The 14,657-nt window shown below is 40.5% G+C and overlaps 1 protein-coding gene across 1 annotated transcript in view; it reads right to left on the bottom strand.

Moving 5' to 3' along the window:
- Nucleotides 1-608: 608 nt before the first annotated feature.
- Nucleotides 609-14,657, bottom strand: part of ppcdc (phosphopantothenoylcysteine decarboxylase) — a 105,393-nt gene continuing 91,344 nt past the window's right edge. The window contains exon 5 of the mRNA XM_041178363.1: nucleotides 609-1,453. Coding sequence (XP_041034297.1) covers nucleotides 1,383-1,453 — 71 coding nt within the window. The 3' untranslated portion in view covers nucleotides 609-1,382. The remainder of the gene's footprint in view (nucleotides 1,454-14,657) is intronic.

The raw sequence follows: 14,657 nt of genomic DNA, 5'->3' as shown, positions 1-14,657 counted from the left end.
GTAGTTTTATTTTGCAGATGGGTGAACACAGCATGATTCTTCCTATAAAAGCTAAGAGGCCAGGGTTAATGGTCAGTTTGAAAGAATTTAAGTATTATAATTAAGCTTTTGCAACTAACTTTAGGCTGAAAGAAAACTGTACCATTCCAGACACAAAAATCCAGCTGTCAGAGCAATCCTGAAGGAGTGCTACACTGTTGAAGTGCATTCAATCTCTGGATGTGGGTGCCACATTAAGTGCATCACGATCCTGAAGAATAATAGGGACTCTACCTTCACCACCCCAATATCTGCCCCTAAGGTGACCTGGGCAACATTAATCCCTCAACCAACATCACTAAAACATTATCTGGTATTTTTCTCAGTGCTGTTTGTAGGGGCTTGCTGCATTCAAATTGGCTGCTACGTTTCCTACATTACAGCAATGAGTACACTTCAAAAGTACTTTATTGGTTGTAAAGCACTTTGCAGTCATGAAAGTTGCGATTATAAATGCTAATCCTTTATTTTGTTCACTAATTAGGCAGGTATTCAGTAAAAAGGACCCCTGTCCAATATCCTCCAAGCCTTACACATACATTCTGCATTGACTGGATTGATCCCATCAGTTGGAAAATCTACCTTTTATTTCAGCTAAATCTCTGGATAGCTTAAAATTCTTTTGCATCAGATAAGGTGTCATATCACAAACACAACTGCTTAGAAGCAATTGTAGCATTTGCTTTAAGATAATTCAAGATAGAATCATAGCACAACATGAACTCTAATTTAACATTTAATTTAACAATGAATGCCTTGGATGATAACATTAACTGTTGTTCTTAAATATTAATTATAAAGAAATATATTAATATAATTCGGATTAAATATGCTATTCTGTCATCCTAAACTGCTGATGACATTTTATAGTGGCATAAACTTGGGTGAGTTCAGCATCAGGTATGTTCAATCTATCTAACAGTCCAAGGGTGCGACACTGCTCATCGCTGCAACATGACTGCAGTCTGATGTATCAATTATTGATAGGTGAAGCCAAAATACTGGACAGGGTTCCTGTGGCAACATCTCACTTCAGAGAGGAAGATTCATAGAAGCTGCTTGATCTTAACATCCTTCTAGCAGAATTACTGCTGAATTTTTCAACAGTGCAGGCAGTTTTCATCCAGCAGCAACCCTTTTACACCACCTCAGATTGATTTTCAATCGTTTGGTTTTCGGTAACCAACAAGGAATAAAATGCTTGCATAGCTTGATTAGGATTCTAAACATCAAACTGATTCCAATTTTGCCGTGGTTAACATAATATATTAAAGTCAAAGATCTCCATAAAATGAAGCAAAAGATTGTGGACTTTTCAAAGTTGGCCGTGGTGCTCACATCGGCTATGGAGACTGTTCCAAGCATTCTTTTACTTTTTCCACAATTGTTGATACCTCTGCCATTGCCCCATACCCTACAACAGAAACAAAACACAGCAGTTACATAAGTATCCAGTCATACCGCTAAACTGCAAATAAACAGCAACTTCACACATTATAGCCCAAATAAGAACTTTTACACAGAATATTATATGAACAGCTGAAATAATGTGTGGAACTACCAGCTAGCCAGTAACATATATTGCCCATCTCAAGTAGGCATGTTTAAAGTAAGCTCCCAGGCTTGAGCCTAATGATACCTACCTTAGCAATGGGCCACCACTGTTGTGGGGGTTATGACTAAGATGGACTCAGACTGCCTCGAAGGAAAAAGTAAAAACAACTCCTGAAAATATTCCCACTAAGTTTCCACTAAATAATATACAAAGAGTAAGCATTAAAACTTTTGGTTGAGAACATTGTTACGGACAGGAGAAAGAGGCAAACTGAACTCCTTTATTTTTCTTGTTGGCTGTAAGCAGAGGTGTTTGAATTTTTTAAAAATAGACTGTGGCGTGTTTCCCCAAATCCTTTGTGAAGTCAATTTTAAAGTGACTCACAGAAAACTCTCTTTAAGGTTAAATTAGAAGTATTGTTTATTCATACATTCAAACCTGGTGGATGGTCATCACAACTACATATACACACACAAGGAGACAGGAAAGAAAAGGATTTTACAACTACGAATAACTTAAAATGAAAAAAAAAGCCAAATATATGGATATTAATTCACTTGAATGTCAGGGTCTAGAATGTCAAAGTACTGTGAAGATACGAGTTAAAGTTCAGGAAGGTTCAGCTAGCTGAAATCAGGAGTTGCTGAATTTCTTCAAAGTTGATGCTGTTGCAGCAGGATGAAGTTGGCATACAGAGACTTGGTCCACTCTACAGGCCATGACAGGAATCTTCCAGAGAACCAAGCTTCGAGGAGGTTTAGACTTGAGGCAAGCTTCGTTGTCAGTCTGGAGTCCTGTTTTAGTGTTGACAGGCTGAATGTTAACAGCCAACTGGGAGTCCAATAATGTAACATTAAAACTTTTCAAAGGAGCTTAGGTCATGTGGTGTTGCCCACTGATGAGTCAGTTTCTGTGTCTCTGGTCAAAATCCATAGGTCACCTTAGGAGATAGATGGTGGCTATTAGCATCAATGGCTCTCTGTTAGTTCAGGCCGGGGAGACAGGCTGTCTGCTGTTTCCTTGTTTTATTGATTGTAATGGGTCCACACAATGATAGGTGTGATTCCACAAGGATGAGGGTTGAGTTTTGTTCTCTAATTATAGTTGGAGTTCTTCAGAGCTGTAGTCAACTTGCAAATCATGTGGCCTGTAGCAACCTTGTTTTTGGGGGTCCAGCAAAGTCCATTTTTACATAAGCAGAAAATAAGGTTTGATTTACAGAGTTTATGATGACCTTCATGTCTTATGGACATGACATCATATTTAAGATAATATTGAACAAGTTCCCCAAGATGCTTGTACTTGAATTGAATAACTTAGCCCCTTGCTCAGTTGCTGACATAATATCTATTCGGGGCTACTGAGCATTAAATGAAGTTGCGTCACTTTCCATAAAAGACCCAATATATAGCATGACTAAAACAAAGAAGCCAATAATATGATATATTGTAAACAGTATGCATCAACCTTGCCACATTCCTTATAGAACAAAGCTTCCTTGTTGTTGACAACTGTGATACAGGGTTAAGTAAAGAATTCAGTTTTCCCTTATCTAAGTGACATCAACAGAAGGAAAGTGAATAGTTGATGAGTTTTTTTAAAGTTGTAAGGTTTATCAGTAGTAGCAAGGTTTATTATCTAATAGATAGAAGAATGACAGGGCAGCTCTGACCTCTTGAGTGCACATCCTGTTGTACCCTGGAACTCCAGGACACTTTCCAAGCCCTGGATTACCATATGTGCAGGAAGTGTCGTCTTTTGCAACTACTTGAGCTCCAGGTTTCAGAGCTTGAACAGCAGCAGGCATCACTGCAGCACATCTGTGACTTTGAGCTTCGTGGATTGCATGTTTATAGATGTGGTCACCTGTAGCTTAAGCATATGCAGGGAGAGAGGGAATGAGTGACCACCAAGCAGTCAAATAGAAACAAGCAGTTAGTGCAGGAGTCCACTGAGTACATTTTATCTCCAACCAGTATTCAGTTCTGAATACTGATAAAAGTGATGGTTCATCTGAAGAGTGCAGCCAGAGTAAGGTCCACGGCACCATGGTTGGCTCAGCTGTACAGAGGGACACGAAGCAATAGAAATAGGAGATTTGATAGTTAGGGTAACAGACAGGCATTTCTCCAGCTGCAGATGTGAAACTAGGATGGTATATTCCCTCCCTAGTGTCAGGCTCAAGAATGTCAATGAACGTCTTCAGTATTTCTCCATTTAAATAATATTCAGCTCCTCTATTCTTCCTGCTAAAGTGCATACTTTCCCACATTATATTCCATCTGCCAAGTTTTTGCCCACTCATTTAACCAGGCTATATCCCTCTGTAGACTATTTGTGTCATCCTCACCACTTGACTTCCCACCTATTTTTGTGTCATCCACAAACTTGGTGATAGTACATTCACTTCCCTCATCTAATTCATTAATATATATTGTAAATAATTGTGGCCCCAGCACTGATCCCTGTGACACTCCACTAGTTACAGGTTTCCATCCTGAAAATGGCCCCCCTTATCCCAACACTTTGTCTTCTATTAGTTAGTTAATCCTCTATCCATGCCAATGCACTATCCCCAACACCATGGGCTCTTATCTCATTAAGTAGCCTTATGTGCGGTGCCTTATCGAACGCCTTTTGGCAATCCAAATATATAACATCTACTGGTTCCCCTTTATCTATCCTGTTTGTTTACCTCCTCAAAGGATGTTAATAAATATGTCAGGTGTGATTTCCCCTTCATAAAGCCATGACTCTGCTTGATTATATTATGCATTTCTAAATGCTCTGCTATTACTTCCTTTATAATAGACTCTAACATTTTCCCAATGACAGATATTAAGCTAACTGGCCTATAGTTACCTGTTTTTTGTCTCCCTTTTTGAATAAGGGTGTTACATTGTCAGTTTTCCAGTTCTCTGGGACTTTTATAGAATCTAAGGATTCTTGGAAGATTACTACCAGTGCATCCCCTATCTCTGTAGCTACTTCCTTTAATATCCTAGGATGCAATCCATTAGGTCCAGGAAATTTATCGGCTTTTAGCCCCATTAGTTTCCCTAGTACTTCTTCTCTAGTGATAGTTATTGTATTTATTTCCTCCCCCACCTTTTGCCCCTTGATTATTTAGTGTTTTTGGAATGCTGTTAGTGTCTTCTACTGTGAAGACTGATGCAAAGTATTTATTCAACCCCTCTGCCATTTCCTGGTTCCCCGTTATTATTTCCCCAGCCTCATTCTCTAAGGGGCTTATGTTCACTTTGGACTCTCTCTTCCTTTCTATGTATTTAAAGAAATATAATGTGGTTAAATGTGAAGTTATGTGCTTTGGCTGGAAGAATAGAGGTACTGAACATTATTTAAATGGAGAAAGGCTGCAGAAAGCTGCAGCACAGAGGGATTTTGGGTTCCTTGTGCATGAGTCACAAAAAGCTAGCATGCAAGTTCAGCAGGTAATAGGGAAGGCAAATGGAATGTTGACTTTTATTTCAAAGGGAATGGAGTATAAAAATAGGGAAGTCTTGCTAAATCTATACAAGGCACTAGTTAGGCCACACCTAGAATACTGTGAAGAGTTCTGGTCCCCTTATCTAAGGAAAGCTATACTGGCATTGGAGGCAGTCCAGAGAAGGTTCATTAGATTGATCCCAGGTATGGAGGGATTTTCTTATGAGGAGAGGTTGAGTATGTTGCACCTGTGCTCACTGGAGTCTAGAAGAATGAGAGGCGACCTTATTGAAACATATATAAGATTATTAGGGAGCTTGACAGGGTAGATGCTGAGAGGTTGTTTCCCCTTATGGAAGAGTCTAGGACCAGAGGGCATAATCTCAGAGTAAGGGGTCACCCATTTAAGACAAGATTAGGAGGAATTTCTTCTCTCAGAGAGTAGTAAATCTGTGGTATTCTTTACAGCAGGGGACTGCAGAGCGCTGTACAGGCTGGGCCATTTAGTAGATTCAAGGTTTAGATGGACAGATTTTTAATCAGTAAGGGAATCAAGAGTTATGGGGAAAAGCAAGAAACTGGAGTTCAGCATGATCAGATCAGCCATGGTCTCATTGAATGGCGGAGCAGACTCGATGGGCCAAATGGCCTAGTGCTGCTCCTACGTCTTATGGTCCTATGGTTGCAGAGCACTCTAGGGGAGAAGGGATGTGTTCCTGCAGTCAGAATTTAGACAGCTAGGTAGAAAATTAGCATGCAGCACCTCAAGAAGGAGTAATCTCCAGTTTATTTTTATACACGCGCAAGTGAGTATAGAACTAGAAGGATAAAGCAAATGAATGGGTGGCTAGAAAGATGGTGCATGAGGGAGGGCTTTAGATTCCTGGGACATTGGGAGCTGCTCTGGGGGGTGGGGATGAGGGACCTCTGTAGGTTGGATGCACCTAAACAGAGCCTATACCAATTTCCTTGCTGTGTGATTTGCTAGTGCTATTGGGGAGGGTTTGAAATATCTTGACAGGGATGTGGGAACCAGGAGGTAATATTAGACAGAAGTACTAAGGTGCACAGAACACTGGGGAAGACAGGAAAAGCTAGAGTAGGAATTAGCAAGTTATTAGGTGGATTCAGAGTAAGGAGGAAAGTAATAAAGCCTAAATGAGGGTTAGTGCGCATGTATGTGAATGTGCACAGTGTGGTGAATAAGATTGGTGAGTGGCAGACACAGATAGCCACTTGAAAATATGATGAAAGGGCAGATAACGGATACCTGGCTCAAAGAAGGGCAGGATTGGGTATTAAATATTAGTGGATACAAGGCGTTCAGTAAAAACAGGGAAGGAAGAAAAGGCGAGAGTGGCAGTGCTGATTAAGGAGGACATTACAGTGCTGGAGAGAGAGAGGATATCCTAGAGGGGTCAAAGAATCAATTTGGCTAGAGTTAAGGAACTAAAATGTTATAATCACATTGCTTGGTGAAGCCTATAGGTCACCAAATAGTAGAAAAGAAACAAAATTGCAAGGGAATTACAGAGGGGCGCAAGAATTATAGAGCATTATAATGGGGGCTTTAATTATCTGAATATAGGCTGGGATAGTAGTAGTGTAAAGGATAGAAAAGATAGTGATCCTAGAGTATGTTCAGGAGAATTTTCTACAGCAGTATGTTTCTAGTCCAATGAGAAAGGAGGCACTGCCAGGCATGGTTCTTGGGAATGAGGTGGGCCAAGTAAATCAGGTGTCAGTAGGGGGAAACATTAGCGGACAGTGATCATTGCATCATAAACTTAAGGCAGATAATACAAAACTTGGAAGGATTGCGAACTGTGTGTAGGATAGTGTAGAACATTGAAAGGACATATGTAGGTTGGTGGAATGGGCAAATAATTAGCAGATGAAATTTAATGCAGAGAAGTGTGAAATGATTCATTTTGGTAGAAAGAACATGGAGAGATAATATAAAATAAAGAATATAATTCTAAAGGAGGTACAGGAGCAGAGGGACCTTGGTATAGGTACATAGGTCATTGAAGGTGACAGGACAGAGCTGTTAGTAAAACATAAAACATACTAGGCTTTATTAATAGGGGCATACAAAAGCAATTGGTTTATGCTAAACTTGTACAAAACACTGACTTGGCCTTAACTGGAGTATTGCATCCAGTTCTGGGCACCACACATTAGGAAGGATGTGAAGACATAAGATACGAGTGAAGAAACGATTCACCAGAATAGTTCTAGGGATGAGGAACTTTAGTTACATAGATAGAAGTTGGGACAGTTTTCTTTGGGGAAGAGAAGTTTAAGAGGATATTTGATAGAGTTATTCAAAATCATAAGGTCTAGACCAAATCGATAGGGACAAACTGTTCCTATTGGCAGATGGATTGAGAACCAGAGGGCACAGATTTAAGGTAATTGGCAAAAGAAGCATTGGCAACATGAGGAAAAACTTTTTCACGCAGTGAGTGGTTAGGATCTGGAATGCATTATCTGAGTGTGTGTTACAGGCAGGTTCAATCGAGGCATTCAAGAGGGAATTGGATAATTATCCGAAAAGGAAGAACGCGTAGTGCTAAGGGTAGAAGGCGGGTGAATGGCAACAGATGAATTGCTCCTTTAGAGAGCCAGCACAGACATGACTGGCCTCCTTCTGTGCTCTAATTATTTTATGATTCTGTAGCCTAGCAAACTTAATTTTCGACACTTGACAGCAACTGAAAGCAATATTATGTCTGATTTGCATGAGTTTGAATTAGCATATAAAATAACCACTGCAAAGCATGCAGAGCCATGTTCTTGTAAACAGATGTAAAAATCTTCCAGCATTTCCATTTTAAGGTTTGGTCAATGGAAATCAACTTCCATCTTATTTCTGGTTGTTTCACAATTAAATAGCACTGGGCCAATACCATCATTTACTGCTGATTCTACATCTACCCGATTCTTTTTTGAATGTGTCAGTTGAGATTGTACTCATGATGCCAAGTAATCACCTAGCCTACTTATTGTAGACTTATACAAAAACTTGTTTGGCAGATCTTTAAGGTTCTAAAAGGGTTGCATTAGGTAGACATGGAGATTATGTTTCCACTTGTGGGGAAAACCAGAACTAGGGCCTATAAATGTAAGATCATTACTAATAAATTCCAAGGGAGTTCAGGAGAAATTTCTTTACCCAGAGAGTGGCTAAATTTGGAATTCATCACTAGTTGAGGAGCAGTTGAGGCAATTTGCATTGTATTTAAGCAGAACAAAGATAAGCACATGATGAAGGAAGGAACAGAATAGGGTGAGTTTTGCTGAAAAAAAGAGACAAGTTGAAGCTTTTCATCCTGCACTCATCTGGACACTTTGCAAGAATAAGAATATAAGGGGGAAAACCACAATGTATACTGTATGAGAACAGAGTGCTGACTGGTTGGCAAGTAGACTCTGATTGGTCGAGACCTTGCCATGGAAAATGCACCGATCGATGGTGACTGACAGCTAACTGCCAAGCATTGTTTGAAATTTAAACCAGGAAGCTTGACTTTGATTGGTCAAGGAATTACCCTTAGGAATGAGTCAGGCTGTCACTTATTTTGTTTAGCTGAAGGCGCAATGTGTGTACATGTTCTTTCTGTTTGCAAAGAACAGGGCCCTGTGTATTAATATATGTAGCTTTCAGTACATGCAAATGCGCCATGCTGTGAAAATCTTAAATTGATTGTCAGTGTAATTCTTAGCACACTTAGGATTATTTAGCAAATGTCCAATTGCAAATCACATCTAATGTTGGACACTGTGTTTTGAGTTTTTTCGGCATTACTCAAGTTTTGTGCTACCAAATGACTATTAGAATAGGGAGAGGTAAAGAGGGGTGGGAGGAGGCTTGTGTGGAGCATAGTCCAGTTAGGTCAAATGGCCTGTTTCGGCACTGTACATTCTATGTAAGTAATTTTGCAACATTACAACACATATCAAAGCACAGCACTGCATCATTAAATATCAAGATACAAATAGAGTGCAGATGGATTGATTTATCTTTTGTTAAACAAACTCCATGGTTTCTTCAACCTGTAATTGTTGTCATGATACTGGTGTTGAGTCAGTGTGCCTTGTCTCTTTAATTAGTTATGAGTGATGCCTGAAATAATGAACAAGTTTCACTGAATGTACAATCGACAATTTGGATTCTATGTTCAGTTGCCGTAAATCTGAATCATTTCAATGGAAATTAATTAAGTACATAGTAATTGAGCATAAAGAACCATCACGTGAATGAGGTTTGATTGGAACGATGACTCTCACCACCAAATATTCATCATCTCAGAACACTAAGATGCTGAGGCAAATTGAACTCAGTTAAACAGGTTACATTTTACCACCCCATCTACCTGCACCCCACTTATAATTTAAAGAGATGGGGGTCAGTTAGCTGGACAACTGGTTTGTGACGCAAAGTGACGTCAAAGCATGGGTTCAGTTCCCGTACCGGGTGAGGTCATTCATGAAAGGCCCCCCATCTTCTCAACCTTGTCCCTCACCTGAGGTGTGGTGACCCTCAGGTTAAACTCATCACCGGTCGTCTCTCTCTGATAAGAGAGTAGCCTATGGACCTCTGGGACCACGGTGATAATATGCTTTGCCTGTTTTGGATTCCAGCACAAACACTGAAAAGTAGCAATATACCAAATGTTACACAGTTGGGGCAACATTTTCCCCCATCGGGGGGATGTGCAGGAGTGGGTGTGGGCAGGCCAGTTCCCGATTGGCGCCCCCAGTTGGGGGCAGGCCACCATTTTACAATTGGCTCGCCCAGCGTGACGTCCGCCAGGAAGTACTATGCGCTCCCTGTGCGGGCAGGGAGGGGAGTTTCCCTGAGTCAGGAATGCGCTCTTTCGCGCATGCGTACAATAGAGCATACAGATCTCCCTGAGGAAAAGTGCCTTGGGAGATCAGCTCAGATTTGAAACTTCAATTAAAGATGAGAGAAAACTTTCGCTGCCATGTCCCCTCATGTGACACGGTCATTTCCATAGCTTGTATTTTGAAATATTGAGAATTTTTTAATTGCTCATGAAGCCTCATCCAGCCCTTGGATGAGGTTTCATGCTTTTTCAGAAGGCCGCCAGGGCTCCCGGCCTGCCTGCCAACCTTAAGGTTGGACGGGCAGGTCCATTAATAGTTTCAATTAGTTTTTTAATGGCCTTAATAGGCTGTTGACAGGTCGGCAGATCTGAGAATGTAAATGATGCGGGGTGATGTCGGGACACACGCCTGATGTCACCCCGCGTCATTTTACGCGTCGGGAGTGGGCCCCCCCTCCATTCGCTAAACGGAAGATTCTGCCCTTAGTTATGGCACTGGCAAAATTTATGAAAGTCTGGTGAAAATTTCCTAAGACTGGGCTATTTCAACCAGCATTACTTTAAGACATAATTTAATAACAACCTGAAAACCAACATTTCAAAAAGAGAAAATGTTGGGAACACAAAGCAGGCCAAGACAAATTAACATTTCAGTTGGACAGCCCTTCATTAGAACTGAAGAATTGAAAGATTACTGGCATTTCCATGGAGTCAGTGGAAGAAGTTAGTAAAACATGAAGTGTCGATGGGATGAGCTATAATCTGACTAAAGCAAAACCAGGAGATGTTCTGATGATTGTTATTATTTCGTTTTTTTTATTTGATGCTTTTCATTGTCTAAGAAAATGATGAAATAACTTGCATTTATACAATGCCTTTCATGTCCTCAGGACATCCTAAAGAACTTTACAGCCAATGAAGTATTTTTAAAGTGCAGCTGCTATTGCAATGTTATAAACAGTGTAGCTAAATTGCACACAGGAAATACCCACAAACAGCAACATGATAGTGGCTTTAAGTGAAAGTGGTTGAAGAATAAATATTGTTCCAGGCATTGGGGACAACCTGCCTGTTCTTCAAAATAGTGGCATAGGATTGCTTAAGTCCACTGAGAGGGTAGATGGCACCTCGGTTTAACTTCTCCCACAATGCAGCACTCACTCAGTACTGCACTTAAGTGTGAATCTAGATTATGGGCTCAAGCCTGTGTACCGGGATTTGAACCTGCTGTCTTCTGACTCCAAGTCAAAGAATGCAACCACTGAGCAAGCAAAGATCGGGTGAATAGCTAAGGCAGCCCAACATTCCAATGTAATGACAGTATTCTGGCTTTGGTTTATTCCCTCTCATTTCAGCAATTATGTCTTCATCAAACATGGTTTATTCTCCAATAGGAAGAAGACTGATAAGACAGTTTGCACAAACCGATGAGGAAAAATTAACTTGATTTAAAGCCAAAACAGATGAAGATTCACTAATGTACTTGAAGGACAGTGACATGGATGCTCTTGCATTGTTATTGTTTCACTGACTGCAGGATATTGAAAATCTAATGAGCTGCTTGATTTATTTACCTTAAATTTCATCCACAAACAATTCAAAAATTAATAAACTGCACAACTGTGTCATTAGGGAACCCTAGCAAAAGTGAAGTCAATGGGATTAAAAACAGAAATCGATGGCAAAACTCAGAAGGTCCAGCAGCATCTGTGGAGAGGGAAACAGGGTTAATGTTTTGAGTCCAATATGACTCTTTTTCAGAGCTTCAGAAGTCAATGGGAATCAGGGAGAAAACTCTCCAGTGGTTGGTCACACTTAGCACAAAGGAAGATGGTTGTCTTGGGACATCACTGTAGGAGTTTCTCAGGGTAGTGCCCTAGGCCCAACCATTTTCAGCTGCTTCACCAATGACCTTTCCTCCATCATAAGGTCAAAAGTGGGGATGTTCGCTGGTGGTTGCACAATGCTCAGCACCATTTATGAATTCTCAGGTACTGAAGCAGTCTGTGTCCATATGCAGCACGACCTAGACAATATTCAAACTTGGGCTGATCAGTGGCAAATAACAGTCGCACTGCACAAGTGCCAGACAATGACCATCTCCAACAAGGGAGAATCTAACCAACTCCCCTTGACATTCAATGGCATTACCATTGCTGAATCCCCTACTATCAACATCCTGGGGGTTACAATTGAGCAGAAACTGAACTGGACCAGCCATAGAAATAATGTGACTACAAGAACAGGTCAGAGGCTGGGAACTCTGTGGCAAGTGACTCACCTCCCGACTCTCCACAGTCCGTCCACCATCTACAAGGCACAAGTCAGGAGTGCGATGGAATACTCTCCACTTGCCTGAATGAGTGCCGCTCTAACAACACTCAAGAAGCTCAACACAATCCAGGACAAAGCAGCTGTCAAAATGAAGCCATTGTTAGCTTTCTAGTAAGCTAACTCAATTCTCCTATCCATACAAAAATGGCCGATGACATTTTGGCAGACAAAATTAGCCACTGAGCTACTGAAGGAGACAGGACAAGTGTTCAGAAATTTGGTCAGATAAATAGGTTTTAAGGAACGTCTTAAAGGTGATGAGAGAGAGAGGCAGAGAGACTTAGGGAGGGAATTCCAAAGCTTAAGGCCCAGATAGACACCAATTAAGGGGCAATTGAAATAGGCATCATTGTCAGGAAGATATCATTCTCATAATAATATTGGAATTTATAGTAAAATAGTGGCATTTGTGTCTATATATGTGTGTGTGTGAGATTTATATGGATTGAAGGCAGCTGGTCTGAAGGTTTTGACGTAAACATTGGGGAGAATGTTTCCCTCGTCAGGCAAGCTCGGCAAGGTCGAGTGGAAAGCCGACCCTGCCTGTGATCAGGGCTGGACCATGATTTCACGCTGGTGAGCCAATTAAGGCCCACCCTGTGTGAAACGTGAGCGGCAGCGCTGCCTGTGCGGGGAGGAGAGAAGGGTGAGCATGAACTTCGCGCATGCGTGTGGGTGTGCACTTGAAAGTCTCCCCAAGGCACAGAGCTGCCTCAGGGAGATGAATACTTTCAAAAATAAAAAATAAAAGTTTCTGAAATTTTATAAAACATATCCCCTCATATGACTCTGTCACATGAGCAGGACATGTTATTAATTAAATATTAAAACTTTTATTTTTATTAGCTGTTGGAAACTATATCCCGCCTGTGGCCTTTCCGCCTGCCCGCTAGCCGTAAGGTTGGATGGGGGCAGTGAAAAATTACACTTAATTACATTGTTAATGGCCTAAATAGGCCTTTTAATTGTCAGTGAGCGCATTGCTAACTCTGGTGCCCATCCGTCAACAGAAATGTCGCGCATCATTTTACATTCAGTCAGGTTGGGGCCTGCCTGCCAAGCTAAAAATGCTCCCCATGGTAAACATGGGTGAAGTTCAGACTGTAAGGCATAAAATAAATTTGCATTTTTAAATAAACTAGACTAGGCTGTTTTCAAAGGAGGGGTAAAATGTGTCACCTAGCCAGGTGAAGTTTAGAAACAGTGTGTTTATTTTTCCCAAAGATTACTGGTAAAACTTAGTGCAATGAGAGATTTTTATTGTCAGAAAGATAAAGTCCAAAGACCTAGTGAAACAATGGGAATTTGCATTCAAAGGGGAATATATGTATAAAGGAGCAAAGATTGTGCATAAGGGTAGGCATTTTTAAGAACTAACATGTGTGTAAAACCTTCAGCATCTATGCCTTAAGCTGCTGTTTCAAAGAACTGAAGTTAAGAATTTGACTGGTTCGGGGTATTGTGTGTCACCTTGCCTGGGTCTTTTAACATCTATGTGTCTTACTGTTGCATTAATGAAAGTGTAACTGGGAGTCAGATTAATTTGGGGATTTAGAAGTTATCATAGTAATAATTTGTAGATCTATGTGTTTAAAATAATTTCTCTTATTAATAAATGTTTAATATAATTTTGTAAAAACTTATAAGACTTGGTTGAATTCAAGGCACACATTTTGAAATTTATACAAATTGCAAAATAAGTTGTGGCAGTTGTTTCAAGCTTCCCTTTGGGACTTGAACAACTCAGCATTTACCATCGGCTGTGCCATAGCATAACTGGGGGCTCTTTGTGAGATATATTTGAAATTCCTTTATTGGTTTGGAGTTGGTGAATCTTGAGGTTACGAGTACAAGAAGCACTTTGAATTCAGGAGTCAGTGTGAGGTTTTTTTAATTGGTGAGACTGCAATATGGCTTTGGCAGTTGCTCAGGCTTGTCTGGGACTTGAAGTTATAATTTTGGCTAGATTACCAAAGGTAACTGAAGTTAAGTTAATGGAATTGGTGGATAAATTACAATTGGGGTTACCTGCAGGGGTGAAGAAAGCAGATATAACTGAAGATATAGCACAGCATTTAAAGTTGGACACTAATGAGTCACAGCTGGAGGTAGCGAGACTTCAGTTAGAAATGAAGGAGCTTAAACTTGAACAAGCAAAGGAAATGAAAAAACTTGAGTTGGAGGTAGCAGAAAAAGAAAAAGGGGAAGAGCATTTTAAAGGGAGCAGGCAGAAAGACAGGAGAGAGAAAAAAACAATAAAGGGGAGTTAAAAATGGTGAAATTAGAAAAGGAGGAAAGAGAGAAAGAGAGAGAGAATTCTAGCTTAAAATGCAGGCAGTTAAAAAAGAGACACCAGTAGGTGAGGGAGGACATATTTCCAGACCAGGACCCAGTGGAGAGATATTTAAATTTGTAGAAGCTCTTCCAAA

Source organism: Carcharodon carcharias, chromosome 32 (genome assembly GCF_017639515.1).
Source record: "Carcharodon carcharias isolate sCarCar2 chromosome 32, sCarCar2.pri, whole genome shotgun sequence".
Lineage (NCBI taxonomy): Eukaryota > Metazoa > Chordata > Chondrichthyes > Lamniformes > Lamnidae > Carcharodon > Carcharodon carcharias.
Note: the sequence above shows the minus strand (reverse complement) of the source record. Positions and strands in the feature narration are given on the sequence as shown.